General features: G+C 43.8%; 1 protein-coding gene across 2 annotated transcripts in view; it reads left to right on the top strand.

The window, feature by feature from the left end:
• The window catches only part of efnb3b (ephrin-B3b), a 62,559-nt gene that overhangs the window by 45,682 nt on the left and 1,780 nt on the right, over positions 1 to 15,097 (top strand). The window contains exons 3-4 of one of the 2 annotated variants that reach the window (XM_058066040.2): positions 9,913 to 10,005; positions 13,452 to 13,511. In XM_058066040.2, coding sequence (XP_057922023.1) covers positions 9,913 to 10,005; positions 13,452 to 13,511 — 153 coding nt within the window. The remainder of the gene's footprint in view (positions 1 to 9,912; positions 10,006 to 13,451; positions 13,512 to 15,097) is intronic. The other variant, XM_078795171.1, reaches the window with a different exon arrangement.

Genomic DNA, 15,097 nt, shown 5'->3' with positions numbered 1-15,097 from the left:
AGTGTTGTTGTCGAAGTTAAAAAACAGTAAAAAAAAGATCTTATATATTTCAGCAAAATCATTGTGCCTCAGTTTATTTCCACTTTTTGGACCTATAAATATGATTATAATATTGTATTATCGTGTTAATTGATGCCCCAGTTTCAGATCATGAGCTTTACACATTTGCAAGTGAGCCCTAAAAGAAGTTTGGGATGGCTGTGAACGCTCGGTGTCAGAGGGCGTTGCAAAACTGTTCCTTTGTGATGTCACAGAGGGACGGGCTTCCTTATGGGCGTTGCTGTAGGCACGATACACTCTTTGCCCTCCCCCAAACTCTGCTGCTCTCTCTACGAGGCAAGCTCGGGCAGAAGTTATCAGAGCAAGAGAAAAATATTTTCATCTGTCAATGTAATTTCACACGGGATTGTTTTGTATTGCGTCCACAGAGATTTGAGAGAACTACACTGCTAACTGTCTAGAACTCGGTATTCCCGCAAAAACCGTGTAATGACCACATTACCACTGCCGATGTTGTGCCAAGATTCGTAAATGCGGTGCCCTCACGTCCGGTTTCTGAGCTACACTTCTGACAAAGTGTGTCCGACAATGACTACTCCTCCTCGGGCAGACAAGGTTGGAGGAGCACCAACCTTGGTGCCCACTCTTTGTAGTGTGGGCGGGATGTGGGTGGAATAAATTAAAACAGACCGTTTTTGCAGGAAGCACAAATCCAAGGAAATACAGATGAAATAGGTTTAGATTCTGGAAGATCTAGAAGGTTTTCTGTGCGGTTTATTGTGTGTAGCTGCTCTATAGGAGTCCACAACGAAATACAAAGGGTCGAAAAATTAGCATAATAGGTCTCCTTAGACTACAATGGCCTGGAAGAGAATATAGACCATATATCGAGTATGTCCTGATCCGATATAAGAGGCCGATATCTGCAAAAAAAACGATATCAGATTCAGCTGTGTGGCAATAAATAGGCATTGCAGCTTAGTGCAAAACCTTTATCATGCACAAGTTTGGCACAGAACTGGGGAAGTTTAATATGAAGAACCTCATCGTGCATATGAAGTAGCATCTCCCAGGGGACGGTAAAGTCATTAGCTAGAGCAGAAAAGAGCATGGCCCTTTCGGTGTTAGCTAGTGTCGGTTTTAAACGCTTCACCCCTTGAACCTCAATATATTATTACAAGTAAATTAGTGAGTTTTTGTCATACCTACTGTTGCAGACCATTTACTGTACTATACTCTGTACTATAATATCACTTGATCAAGCCTTTTTTACAGAATATATAATAAAGTATGTATGAGTCGTGTTGCATTGATATCTGTATTGGCTGATATTCAAGACAGACGGTTTTGTTTCAGAAATGAAAGCGTGAACAGTCACAGCTAGTAAGAGACTGCTTCGAGAGACCCAATATGGGTCAGGTCCTGTAAGTCTTGCATGCTTTTGCGAGTTTTGTATCGTCGATGCCAAAAGCCGTTTGGACACCCCCATATTTGACATGTCCCGCCACTGCTTTGAAGCTTGTTGGTGTTGGAGGAATGTGAGATTGCGAGCTGTCTGGTTGCTACACCAGGGAGTGGGAATATTAGAAACAGCTCTCCGTGTATTGACATGTAATACACTTTAAATATAAAGACTGTAAATGCAGTATTTTCCCCTGTAAAAAGACAGCTCATCTTGTACTCGCGGTTAGGGATTAATTCATGTAAACCAACAAGTGATGCCAAATGACTTCTACCTTATAGCCAGACAGAGCATTTCTCCCTGTCACTCACACACACACACACACACACACACATACACACCAGTGGCAAACACAAACGGAGCACTGGCCTTGTTTTCAGATAGCGTACCTAATAAAGTGTCCCAAGTTCTTCCTTCACTCCCCCACTCTCACTGCCGTCTGCTTTCCATCATCTTAATTTAGACCCCCCCTCCTCCGACTGCCACCCACTATCTTCCCACTTGCTTCCCCTTTTCCCTCCAGATGCATGTCACAGATCGTTCCTCCCTTCAGACCCGTGACCCACTTCCCGAGCTTACGGTTCCAAGGCAGACTTTCGTCCTTCACCTGGATATGTTCTCACCCTCCAAAGCCGCCGAGCTCAAAATATCCACGTTATTGATGATTGCCAGGGTCGTCAGCCTGCAGTGTTGACACTGACATCTTGGGAATTTTTCTGGCTGGGAATAAATGCAGAATTGGATCAGCAGGGCTTTTTTTTTTTGTGGCCAAAAGGTTCTCATCCCGTGTCTTCTTGAGTATGTGTGCAGGCCTGACGCCAACACTGTAATCCAGCAATGACAGACAATGTCACAGTGGAGTTCTTCTCAGCGGAAGCGAGAGTGTGTGTATGTGTGTGTGTATGTGTGTGTGTGCGCGCACAGTGATGACAGTCTGACAAGTGATGGGAGATGTGAAGCCTGAAGTTGGGTGTTGCTGTCTCCCGTTTTTCCCCCTCACTGCGCTCAAGTGACATTGCTGCAGATCAGGATGATGTTTGTGTTTACAGCGACACAGCTCACCACAAAAGACAAAACACACTATACATTAATGACTGAAGTATGAATTATAACAACATGTAGTCCAAGTTTGGTTGTGATTTGGATAAACATCTTAAAGATGTGGTGGGTGTGCGAGAAATTTCAAGTCAGTCTGACTTTTGTGGTGTATTTGTCAGAAAAACAATATCACCTTCAGCGAGGTAGGGGTGCATGGTTTGTTTTTTTTCACCTTTTTGTGTGCGGCGGATCAGGAGTAGAAGACTTACTCCCCGGGGTGTCTTGTGTGACATACTTTTACACAGACCAGTTCCATTTTTGAAAAAAAAATGCATTGATCTGCATAAGCACACTGAGCGATGCTCCTGCAGCAAGAAGACGTGGGAGTCTTGTATACATTTCAGGATCTTCCATATTTGAATAAGTCTGTCCTCCCAGGCTATCATTTAGAATACACAAGTGGAGACTTCTCAGACTTGCTGGGGGTGTTTAATACCCCTGTAGATCTGTCATCGTCCTGGTGGGACGAATGGACAACTTGAGGTGTTTTTTTTTCTGGGAATAAGAGAAAATGGTCCATGCGGAAGAAGAACTTGACCCATTTCTTCCAGGCCTTCAGTCTGATGTAATGGTGGACAGACGGCTGGAACGCACAAACGCACACAAAGTGAACTTATTGCCCTGCTTGCTCACCTCGGAAAGAAAAAGAAAGGTTCAGTAGTGGTGATAGGCAGTGGTTTAAGAAGTCATTTAAAATGCATGCAAAATGCATCACTGGGAAGGTGCACTAGCAGTTAGCACACACGCACACATACATTACACACAGACACATTACACACACTCAAGAATGCCCTCGCTGCCCCGGGATGGGAGTGTTGACCCAGTTGTATGGAACATTGCTTGTGACTGTCCTACATGGCTGCCACTTTAGTGGCGTTACATCATGCAGCAAACCATTGGACTCCACTCTTGCTTTTCGTTTCCCTTCGCTGGCACTTTTATTCACTTTGTTTTTCCCCGGTCTGTCTAGGTCAGACATGAGCTAACGTCATATGTGAGAGTGTATAAATAAGCCCCGCCCACTCCCATCGACGGCTTTAAGCAGCTTTAGCAGTGATTGTGTCTTGATGCACACATTGCAGATTATCAACAGTGAGTGATCTCGGCAACATATTTAAAAAACACCCGTGACCTTTTGTGCTTGTACATGACACCAGCTGTAGCAGAATGCTCCGCCAAGGATGCACACACATACACACACACACTGATACACACACTCTGTTCAAGCTGTGCCATCTCATGAATTGTGACACGGATTTAGTCAAAGACAAACAACAGCGTGACGGAAAACAGCAGCATCGGAGCCCTCAGCATCCCTCAGCCAAACATTAACATTGAAGCATGTGTGCTTCCTTGTTCCAGCACTCACTTTTTTTTAGGATAGGAGGACGGCAGTGACTGCTGTGGCGTGGCCCAGTTCGTTCCATGTATGTGGGCGCCGGAGGTTAATAGGATGTGATTCCGAGTGGCGCCAAGGCCCCCCAAAAAACGTGTCATGTCCTTTGAGGTAATGGTGTGGACTTTGTGGGGGGCATGTGAGAAATTGGGGGCGATTGCGGGATATTTCTCTCCAGATTCTCTTAAGCGGTTGGGCATGTGACACATCATGTGGGTTCTAACCTGTGACCATGGCACCAAGTCCCACACAAAGGTAACGGACATGAATGTTTGACTTCAACTAAAATGGAACTCCCCTCAAAAATCTACCAATTCTTCACAATGAATTATTAAGAAATGTTGTTTATTTGCCTTTTAATGTTAGTGTCGGTAAGTGTCTGTGAGACGGAGTATGCAAAAACATTGAGGAGGGGCATAAACCAAGTAAGAACCCATAAAATTTTGTTTTGAGCCTAGAGAAATGTGCTAGTCATAAAATGTGTTGGTTTTCTCAAAGAAAATGAATGGCTCTTCAGAGTCAAGTCAATTTAGTTTATTCAGTGATACCTCATTTTTTGTCATTAATTGGTTCTGCATATTAGCATGTTGGCCACACAGTCAGGAGATCAGGAAGACCAGGGGTTGAATATCCGCTTGGAGTTTCTGTGGAGTTTGCACCGTTTGTGGGTTTTCTCCGGGTACTCCGGTTTCTTCCAACATTCCAAAAACATGCTAGGTTAATTGGCGACGCCAAATTGTCCACAGGTATGAATGTGAGTGTGAATGGTTGTTTGTCTATATGTGCCCTGTGATTGGCTGGCGACCAGTCCAGGGTGTACTCTGCCTGAAGTCAACTGGGATAGGCTCCAGCATACACCCGCAAACCTAGTGAGGATAATCGGTACGGAAAATGGATGGATAGAAGTGGACTAGTGGACAACTTTTTTTATGAACTGCTGGCATTGACAACTTTTTTGGCCCCATGACTGGTTATTTAGCAGTCACAATGAAAAAAAAAGAAAAATGACAGTAAATGACAGTGACTCAGCAACATGCAGGGTGCTTTGTTTGGGCACTTGATTTTGCATAACGACATAAGTACAAGACAAACAGAGTATTGCAATATCATACAAAAACTAAGATAGTATACAAAAATGAAGGGAAAATCTTTTCTCCAAAAAACAAATCTTGAAAACAGCATGTACGACAACCGAGGTTTGACTGTAAAGTGACAATTCACAACAGATGTTATCTCAAGGCGCTTTACACATTGACCCAGTCTTGACCATGCTCCTCATACATTAAAGAAAATGAAATTACCTCATTGCGTGCTCGCACTTGGCAGTAGAGGCAGGCAAAAACTCCCTCAAGTGAAGAAACAACTCCACTAGAATCCAGAGGGTGGGCGTCTAACTCGACGGGGTGGGTGTTCATGGAGTTAGAGAATGGATCAGACAAATGTGCACGCTATTGTGAATTTGTTGACTCTACTTCACGTGACATACTCCATCCACACCTCCAAAGCTCAAGTATGCCATATGACTTTTTGTCTTTTTTTCCCCTCTCATTTGTTGCCGCTTCCCATTTTGGGGATGACTTAGTACAACCACAACAAAGTCACCACAGGTCTTGTTTTTGTTGTTGTTTTTGTTTTGTCGGTAACATTAGATGAGAAGAAACCTGCTTCTGTTGCTGAAAAACAAGTTTGAGGAAACTTCACGCTGTGTTGGAAGAAGTGGTGCGCTGTGTATTCTGAGGTGGAATGCAAAGTGAAAATAATACTCGACTGGTGTGTGATTTTTTTTTTTTTCCCTCCTGCATGTGGAGTCCAAATAGTGCCTGTTCTGTTTCAACTGAAATTCCTTTTCTCCACAAACTAATGGCTTATGATGGCTTCATTAATGCTCGCAGTCTGGTTATAAAAGCGTCAGCAGATTTTTGAAAAAAGGTTTTTAGTCCATTTTCATGGTGAGAGACAGGTTTTTTAAAAAATGTTTTTATAAAGGAGCAGGTCAGAGGGGTTGAGGAGTGAGAAAGACGAGGTTCTACGCTCTTCATCATCCAGATGACAGACATGGTGCACTGGAGAGGGTGCAAAACAAATTTAAACAGGAAGACAACTGTAAATTCTACACGGCTGCACACACACACACACACAAACACAAACACACACACACTTGAGTCACTAGCTTGGCTTTGTAGAGGAAGAATTTAAAGTCAAAACTGCACAGACGGGACTACTTTCCACAGACAGAGACTCAAGGACCGATCGCACTGCTGAGCTCATAGCACGCTGTGGGGGGGCGACACAGGACAGAACAGACCGAACTCTGGGAAAAAAAAAAAATGACAACACAGAAATGAGACACAGGTGGGAAAACGGCGGGTGGTGCCAGAAAGAAGCTAGACGGATGGGGAACAGAAGGAGACGAAACAAGCGGGGGGGACGTGCACGGTGGGCATGAGGGAAAATGGGTCTGGTGGAACGAGGGTGGATCTAGAGCGAGACACCGGTGTAGGACACAATGGTAGACAAGAATCAGGACAGAGGTGAAGGACTTGAACGTAGACATCTTTAAGACTTAAGTCACGTATACCCTTGTGTCTTACACCTGTATGTCTTGTCTACCTTTTACCCTTATGTCCAACATGTGTGACTTCAGTTGTGTAAGCCTATACAGCAGGGGTCTCAAACTCAATTTACTTGGGGGCCACTGGAGCTAGGGTCTGGGCAAGGCTGGGCCGCATCAGGTTTTCCAAAAAAAAAAAGCATTTATTAAAAACAGAAAAATATACAAACTTTTTCAGTGCCTTGGTTCCGATTTTCTACAATAAAAGCTCTGATAAAACATTCCACTGTTCTCAAATATCTTCATTTTTATTTTTCTGCACAAAATAAGATGAAAAATAAATAAATCAAGAATAAAGAAAATCAATCAATCAGTAATAGATAAATAAATATAATAATAATAATAATAAAATGCCAAATAATAAAAACTTAAGAAACCACATATACGTAGTTGGTGGGTAGATACATTGTTTTTTTCAGATTAAAATTAACAAAGCATTATTGGAGCCCTGTAGACATGACAAAACACGACTCTAGTCACATGTATACTTATTTTTATTTACAACATATTGCGCAACTGCAGGGTCTTGAGACACATGCTAACTCGCAAACTAGAGTGCTGGCGACCTAAACTGTAGCCTTCAAGTTATTTCTTTTAAACTTAAATAGCCAAAAACTTACCACTTCCACACGGATAGGGAGGATAACTATTAACAGTTATTTAACCTTTAACATGAACATTAATCAAACGTAATAATTTTTTCTGGGTACATGATACCATACAGCATCCATATCAAACTTGCGTGGGCCGCACTAACATTAAACTTTCATATCAAGGCGGGGGACTCAAACTAGTGCCCTGCGGGCCACATTTGGCCCGCGGGCCGCGTGTTTGAGACCCCTGCTATACAGTACATCCATTCATACAATGTATTACTAATTTCATGTAGATGACACCCTGTGTCATTTTTCTAAACCCTGTGTCTGACATTTGCTTCTTGTCTTCCCTGCGAGTTAACATAAGATTGGACAAACATCAAGACACAGGTGAAGGACACAGGTGTAGACATGACTAAGACAGACAGGAAACAAGACAAGAAAGACAGAGGTGTCGGGCGTACGTGTCGACAAGAGGAAAGACGCGGTGTAGGTGAACGCAGATGTAAAGACACAATATATAGGTACGACAAGAGTGAATAATGAAGACACAATGGAAGACGACAAATATGTAGGCACAGACACAAGGATAGAGAAGACAGGATAAAGGTGAAGGACACAACCGTATACGTGACTTAAGTCGCATGTTTTGGAAATAAGGGTAAGGTGAGGGACACAATAGCAGACAGTGGGAAACTGGTGGGAAGACGCAGGTGTAGGACCTTTTTTGCTGTATTTGTTTCCTTATTTGCTCCGTGTACCTGTGCGTCATGCGTGCCATGCATTATGGATCTGGCTATGTCCTCATCCCGTGATGATGCACATGCATAAAAGGTCAGTCATCTTTTGCTATCCTTCCCTGGACCTCCTCATGTGCAGACCTCCACACTGTGACTGCACTTCTATTCCATTGATTTGGTCTTCACAGAGACATCCTTCCTCTCCCGTGTCCTCTGCCGTGTCACATCCCGCCATCAGTGCTCATCATTGTCTCAATTACTCATCGCTCCCTTGTCTCCGCTTTTCCTTCTTATCTCATTGGAAATCATGTCCATGCACGGCACGTCTTTTCTCCTCCTTAGTTGTCCATTACGCCCCTCAAAATGGGGACACCTCAACATCCTCTGAACCTGACAAATACTCCAAGGATTCCCAGAGACTTTGGTGCACACTGTGTCACTCCATCATCACGTAGCCTGGTCACATGTCCCCATCATATCACCAACAGCTTGTCACAGCCAATCACGTCTCCTGCCCTGGCGTCCCGTACACTCTCCCTCCGCATGCCCTCCTTGTCTCCTCGCCCACGTCGTCCTCCTCACCTCCCTTGCTACTCGTTTGCCTTCCCGCCTTCCTTCCGCGTGTCAGAGGACATTAGTCTCGGAACAGCTGAGGGTGAGTGGGCGGGTCCATTTGGTCCGTCTCTCTTCATCAGTCCACATGAATATCGAATAAAGACTTTTTATGACACATAATGGCTACGGGGTAGTACCAACATGCACCGTCACTGTGTTGCACGTGCTATTGCAAGATCCTCACCAAATTTGGTCCACACCATTAGCGGACTGACTAGCACGCTTGTCGAAAATTTGATCAAGTTTGGTTGAAGAAAACATGGCCGCCATGAAGCAAAATGTCTTACTTAGCAACTAATCCGTCCGTCATTTGACCATGTGTGTAAGGATCATAAGACTGTGAGAACATTGCTAGCATACGTATCTCACACAACGAATTTTAGCCATAGAGGGCGCCGCAGATGTCATTGACTTTCTTATTTGAGCAAGTAGACTTCGTGCATTGACCTGAAACTTGTCCTCCTCCTGCTTTCACACTCCACATTATGCAGGGATGGATGGAGAGAAGGAGGAGGTGTTATAAGTAAAACCGCATCTTCTTCACACTTCTCTCTGTCTCTCACTGTCCTTCCTTCCTTCCTTCTTTCCTTCCATCCTCCCTCATACCCTTGCCTACAGACGGGCTAATCGCTTGTGTGAAGAAAAATGTGGCTACAACATAGAAATTAAGCAATGACGGGTGTTTTTTTTGGGGGGGGGTAACGAGCTGATGAGTTGTGTGTGATTGATTGATGCTGAGGAGGTACGGTTGTCACTTTTGTCTCATTTGTCCCACTTCTTCTTCTTCTTGCATAAATATCTAAATGATAACATTCTTGCCATGTTGCCAAGATGCCCTGAGGCTGCAAGCTGTTTGACGGACAGCAAATGGTGTTAGTATAATTATAAGTGTTGGCAAAAGGAGACGTTTTTGACTCTCTTATTCACTTTCTAAAGCATTTCTATTAGTTACTTGAAGTTGACATAGTCAGGTGACCAATGGTGAGTTGTTTCCTGGACCGCTTTCTCCCTATAAGATATTTTAATGTACGGTCACATTTTAAGGCAAAATTGCATTCCCTTCCCCGTATATACTGTGGTGTGAAAGTGGTTCGCTAGCAGGGGGCTTGGGTGGGTGTATGCCAGCGTTTTTCTTTTAAAGAGGACTTATTGAAGTGCCCGCCGTCGTTTTTTTTCGTTTGACATTTCAAAGTTTCAAGTCGTGCTTTTAAATTGTGGCTTCTGCAAATGTCACTTGTCGCCTCAATGGAATGGTTGAGGGAAATTTATTGTTTGAAACCGAGGGACGCTGTGCAGTTTCAATGGACGTGGAGTACATACCGCGTTTCACGAGTGTGTGTATGTGTGTGTGTGTGCTTAGCTAACTATGCCATTTTGTCTTCCTTTCCCTGCAGCTACATCAGATGGGACGCGCCAAGGTCTGGACAGCATGAGGGGCGGAGTTTGTGCCACGCAGGGCATGAAGGTGGTCCTTAAAGTGGGGCAAAGTGAGTCTTCTTACTGCTGACTTATTGGGTGGCGCTGACTAACTTAAAACTAACTCCGGTGTCTGACAACTGTGCTTTTTGAATCTTTTTGTGAAATGTGAGCCAGTAATTAGAACAGATTATAAAAATACCCGATGTCGTCCACCCAGCAGATGGCATTTTGGTTCAGAATATTTCAGTTACATCACATGGTGTGGACCAAAAATGTAAAAAAGATACTCTGTGCTCAGTTTATTTTTGTCATGGAACCAAAGGCTGCACAGTTAAGAACATATGCATAATGTAAGAACTTGATTGGGTAGCTTTTGTCCAATCCGATCCATCTGGCTTTATTTGTAAAGCACTGTAAAACAACCGCAGTGGACTAAAAATAGAAATAAAAATAATAAAAGGCAAAAAGGTATGTCTAGAACAGGGGTGGGCAAACTTTTTGACTCGCGGGCCGCATTGATATGACAAAATTTACGGGGGGGGCAGACTATATATTTTACACGTAACAGTCCACCTGGTATTATTGTATCTGTAAAATTGTCATGCAATCTGCTATTATTATTTATTATTTTATATTCATATTTAAATATTTAAAAAATAATAAAATATTATAATAATTACAATAAAATAAAAATAAGAATTATTATATTATTATTATGTAAAATATGCAAATATAACAATAATATTATATATAATTAATATAATAATTAGCATTAATATAATAATTATAATAATCATAGTAGTTCTAATAATAATTATAATAATCTAATAATCTAATAATAATAATAATTATTATTATTATTATGTGCTTGTGTCCCTTTTTTCAGGAACACTTTGTAAACAACAGACCATGTCAAAAAACGAAATTGATAAAACCATCAAAAGGTTGGCTCAGGCCATGATGCCAGCTTGTATGTTGAGTTTAAATGAAATACTATGGAAAGATTGGGCGGGCCGGATGTGGCCCCCGGGCCGTAGTTTGCCCACCCCTGGTCTAGAACATTTAAAATAACATTAGAACATGAAAAAGGTGTATAACGTTCTTATTTTCGGCACTCCCCTCTCCCTCAAAGTGCTTTTTGCTCTTTGTTCAGGCTGCATTTGTCAATAAGAATTTGTTAATTTGTTCTTAAATTGCTTGCCTGGGTAAATAAAGGTAAAATAAATAAAATAAAAGTATAAAATCAGCCATGATAAACCAGAAACAGATCAAATGAAATAAAAAATATTATGATACAGTATCATTGGCTAATGTAAAGTTGTGGGATTTTATGAAGAGATTTACAGACGGGGCAGAGGCCTGTATGATGGGCAATGGATGCTGATTCCACCGCTTAGGGGCCACAATAGCAAATTTGTGGTCCCCTGTGAGCTTAATATTAAGTGAATATCCTGCGTAAATATTCCAAACTAAAATCTGCTGTCACTGTCTTTGGTACGTGGAGTAGTGTTTACATTTGAACTCAAAGTGAATCAAACCGAGTTCACTTGCAAGTTGTTTGGTGTACACCAGGATTCGAATGTTGGTCTTCAAACTTGACCACACAAACAGATCAAATGCACCAGAGTTCCTTTTTACAGACTCAAACATGCCAAGTTTGTTGTCCACTGCATGTTCCTCCTCTTCTAATCCATCTCCCCCGCTATACGGCGCACACACACTTCCTTTCGTAGTGGGTGGCTCCTCTCAGCGAGCATATTAGAGCTTGTTAAGCGGCGAGAACAGCGCAGAAGTGTAGGATCAGTCAGCTCTAATGAGCCCCGTTGACTCCCCTTGCAGTTCCTTTTTAACTAGTTCCACTCCTCTTTCTCGTGCACACAACTGTACATTACCGACGACATAAACATTAGCTCAGAAAAAGCTCGGCATAACCACACAGCGACTCCATTTGCTGTTAAAATCTGGCTTTAGGCTGCGCGTAATTTGTTTGCAGCTAATGAGCCTCGCCTTCATTATCTCGGGCTTTTTTGGGGTTTGGAAAAAAATGTGGTAAAACACTGACCTGCACATTCCTGCACATAATAGCCACCTGTCCTTCACATGACCCCGCCCCCCTCCACCCGACGCTCAGTCGGCGTTATTTGTGGATTTGTGTATTGTGTCGCCGCTATCAGCCCGTTGCATCAGCAGGGTCGACAGAAATACTTCTACGGCTCTTTTTAAGACACGGGCGAATGACAATAGCGCTTCCTGTCACACGGTGACACGACTTCAATAAACAACATATCCATAAACATTTCCACTCTTCAAATGCAGCCAACATTTTGTTTAAATTCCCCCCTTTTCCCCCTGCCCACTCAAACACCGCTGCTACTGCCGCAGCTCTCCATTTCTTCTCTTCATCTTATCACCACGGCGCCCGAAAAGGTCACGTCGATGTTGTTTTTCAACTAAATAAAGTCTTTCTGCGAGTCGGTAGACATACATGCACACCCGACTTGTCCTGGCTTATTCCATCGTGCATCTGTTTCTAACATCGCTTGCAGCTCACCATCGATCCAGATGGCTCCACCCCCGAGCTTGCTACACCCGTACATGTCAGTTAATGTATCGGTGACGTAAAGCCTGGTTTATTTTCATCAAGCAGGATTTAGTTCCCTTGATTCCGATGCAGAATTTAGCTATACACTGACCTCCAACTACGCTGCTGATTGGCTGTATATGTAAATACGGGGATTATCATCGGCTGGACAGTGTCTAGTGTCATTGGTTTACAGTTCAGGTTGGATTGTGTTTGGTACGCTGCATGGATTTGCAGCGAAGGTCAAAGTCCTGTCGCCCCTGGAACTAGGGGACATGAAGATAAATGTATAGGTGAATGCTATATATGTGGAATAAATCCGAATCAGCCTTCTCATCTTATCCGCTCCCGTCTTGTAGCCTGCTGGTGTCCAGATGGCCCCCGAATCCAAGAAAACCTCTCCTTTCCGAACCATCGTATTCACGGGCACCAGCACTTGTGTGTATTCCAGCGTGTGTGCGTGTCACATCAGTACACTTTAATCACCATTACTGAGGGCTAGTGAGGCAGATGGGCTGATTTAGCGGGCCGCAGATTACAAGCCGTTCTGGCATTTGCACTGAAAACACAACACGACGGACTCTTGTCGTTATCCTGTTCGACCTGACTGGAACCATCTCAGTCCAGTTTGGCTCATCATAGAAGAGTCTGGAGGGGGGAAATTCTGATCTGGCTTCTTCCATTCGATGCTACATAAACGGCAAGACATCATAGCGAAGACGACCTTCGTTTGTCTTCGTCATTGCCTCTTTGACCCTTCATTCCACTGATGTGTGTTTAGCTGCGCCCGTACCATACTGCTACACTGGATACCTAAAAAAAAACGGTACAAAAATACTTGTACACCCAATTCTGCTGCTACACATTGAACAGGAAATGAGATCTTTATCTCGCAGTTTGACCCTAATCCTGACACAGTCCACTCTGTCACAGGTCCGTACGGGCTGCCCCCCAAGAAGGAGACAGCGGGACGCTCCACCAACAGGAACTCAGGTAAGCGGCAAATGGACATGATCCACAAGATGGATTGCGGAAATAAGCCAACTCTCGTAGACGAGGGAAAGGAGAAAAAAAAAACAACAAAAAGCAGCAGGGAGGGCGGGTTTCAGGGAGGAGGGGGGCGACAGATGGAGGATGTGCAGCGGTGACATCTGCGGATCTCTCTATTTAATTCCATATATTTTCTCTCCATCCTTCTCCCTCAGAGCTAAGTGCCGCGGGCAGTGGATGGCTAATAGCTACATTGGGCGAAGGACAAAAAAGATAGATAGGAAGATGGGCAGGAAGAAGAGAAGGGAGGCAAGGAGCCAGGGCGAGACCAGAGGCAACATTGGAGAGAGTTATTACTGTCATTAGATGCTGCAGCCTGGCTGGGAGAGGGAGTGAGGCTCGGGGAGGGGGCCCACATCAGGGGTGTGATGGAGCAGACAGAAGGGAGAGGTGCATGAGGGGGAGTGAGACGAGAGTAATTGCCAAGCGAGAGAAGCAGGCGAAACAGAATACTTGTATATTTGTTTTTCATTACGTTTAACTCGCTCTTTTTCTAATGGAGTTCTGCATTGTGAAATAAAAGACCCGGTTACATCATTCGTTACATTTTCATCTCATTTTGGTGACTTTGACATCTCGGGAGCTTATATGTTCATTCCCCAGCCACTTCATTAGGCGCGTTAGTGCCTTTGCAAAGATAATTATGCTCTGTTTGACACTATATTTAAAAATATAAATAGGTGAAGCTGTCTTTGCAAAGGTAGATTTTTAATGAAATTGCGCAGGCGTACCCGATGTTGAAATTTGAGTAAAACCGTCATAATTAAGAAGGTTTTGACACTGCACGATGGATTTAAGGTCATCTTAGAATGACCCCTTAGAATCGCCGCACAAAAAGAGCTCACGCATTAAAAAGGAACAGGTGTATGTGGTTGGTGGCTCCAAAAAAAAAAAAAAGAAAATATGTGTAGAGGTGATGGAAGAGGGTTTATAATGTAGAGAGCCAGTGAAAGGTGACAGTCATAATGGAGATGGAGAATGAGGGATGACAGTTAATGGAGGGAGGAAGAAAGCCGGAGGAGACAAGCATTAGCGCTTTGCTCGCCCTCAGTCCTGCACGACGGGGAGCACAACCGTATATATATGTGTGTGTGTGTGTGTGTGTGTGTTGCCGGGTGGTGAGCTCAGAGCAAGGTAGGTCATTACTGCTCCAATAAAGCCAAGATGGAGAGAGGAAGCAGGAGCTAAGGAGGGGATGCGTGCCAAGAATAATGTTCCACCAATCAGAGCACGTTATACAGCAGGAACCAGCATTTAGGACTTTAACCAGTTTGCCAGATGCAACTTGCACGGCCCGGCATCATTCACCTGCGACTTCCTGCAGTGAAGGCGGTGAAGGTTTTTGGGGCTTCAAGGAGAGACAGGAGGGCGAGTCTTAGTGTGTGGCCAGATGCCCGGTGAAGTGGTTCCCGGACCAGGCCTGGTGGTAGCGCTAAGCAAACACTGTTGTCGGGCTGTGTGTTACCTTGATTATACGCTGTGGCTTTGCTGGTGCCCCGATGGCGGTTACTTTGGTCGCCGAGTTTGGT

The sequence above is a fragment of the Doryrhamphus excisus genome, linkage group LG2 (assembly GCF_037039965.1).
Source record: "Doryrhamphus excisus strain RoL-2023G ecotype Guam linkage group LG2, RoL_Dexc_Guam_v1.1, whole genome shotgun sequence".
Classification (NCBI taxonomy): domain Eukaryota; kingdom Metazoa; phylum Chordata; class Actinopteri; order Syngnathiformes; family Syngnathidae; genus Doryrhamphus; species Doryrhamphus excisus.
The sequence above is the reverse complement of the archived record's forward strand: the minus strand, read 5'-3'. Positions and strand labels throughout refer to the sequence as shown.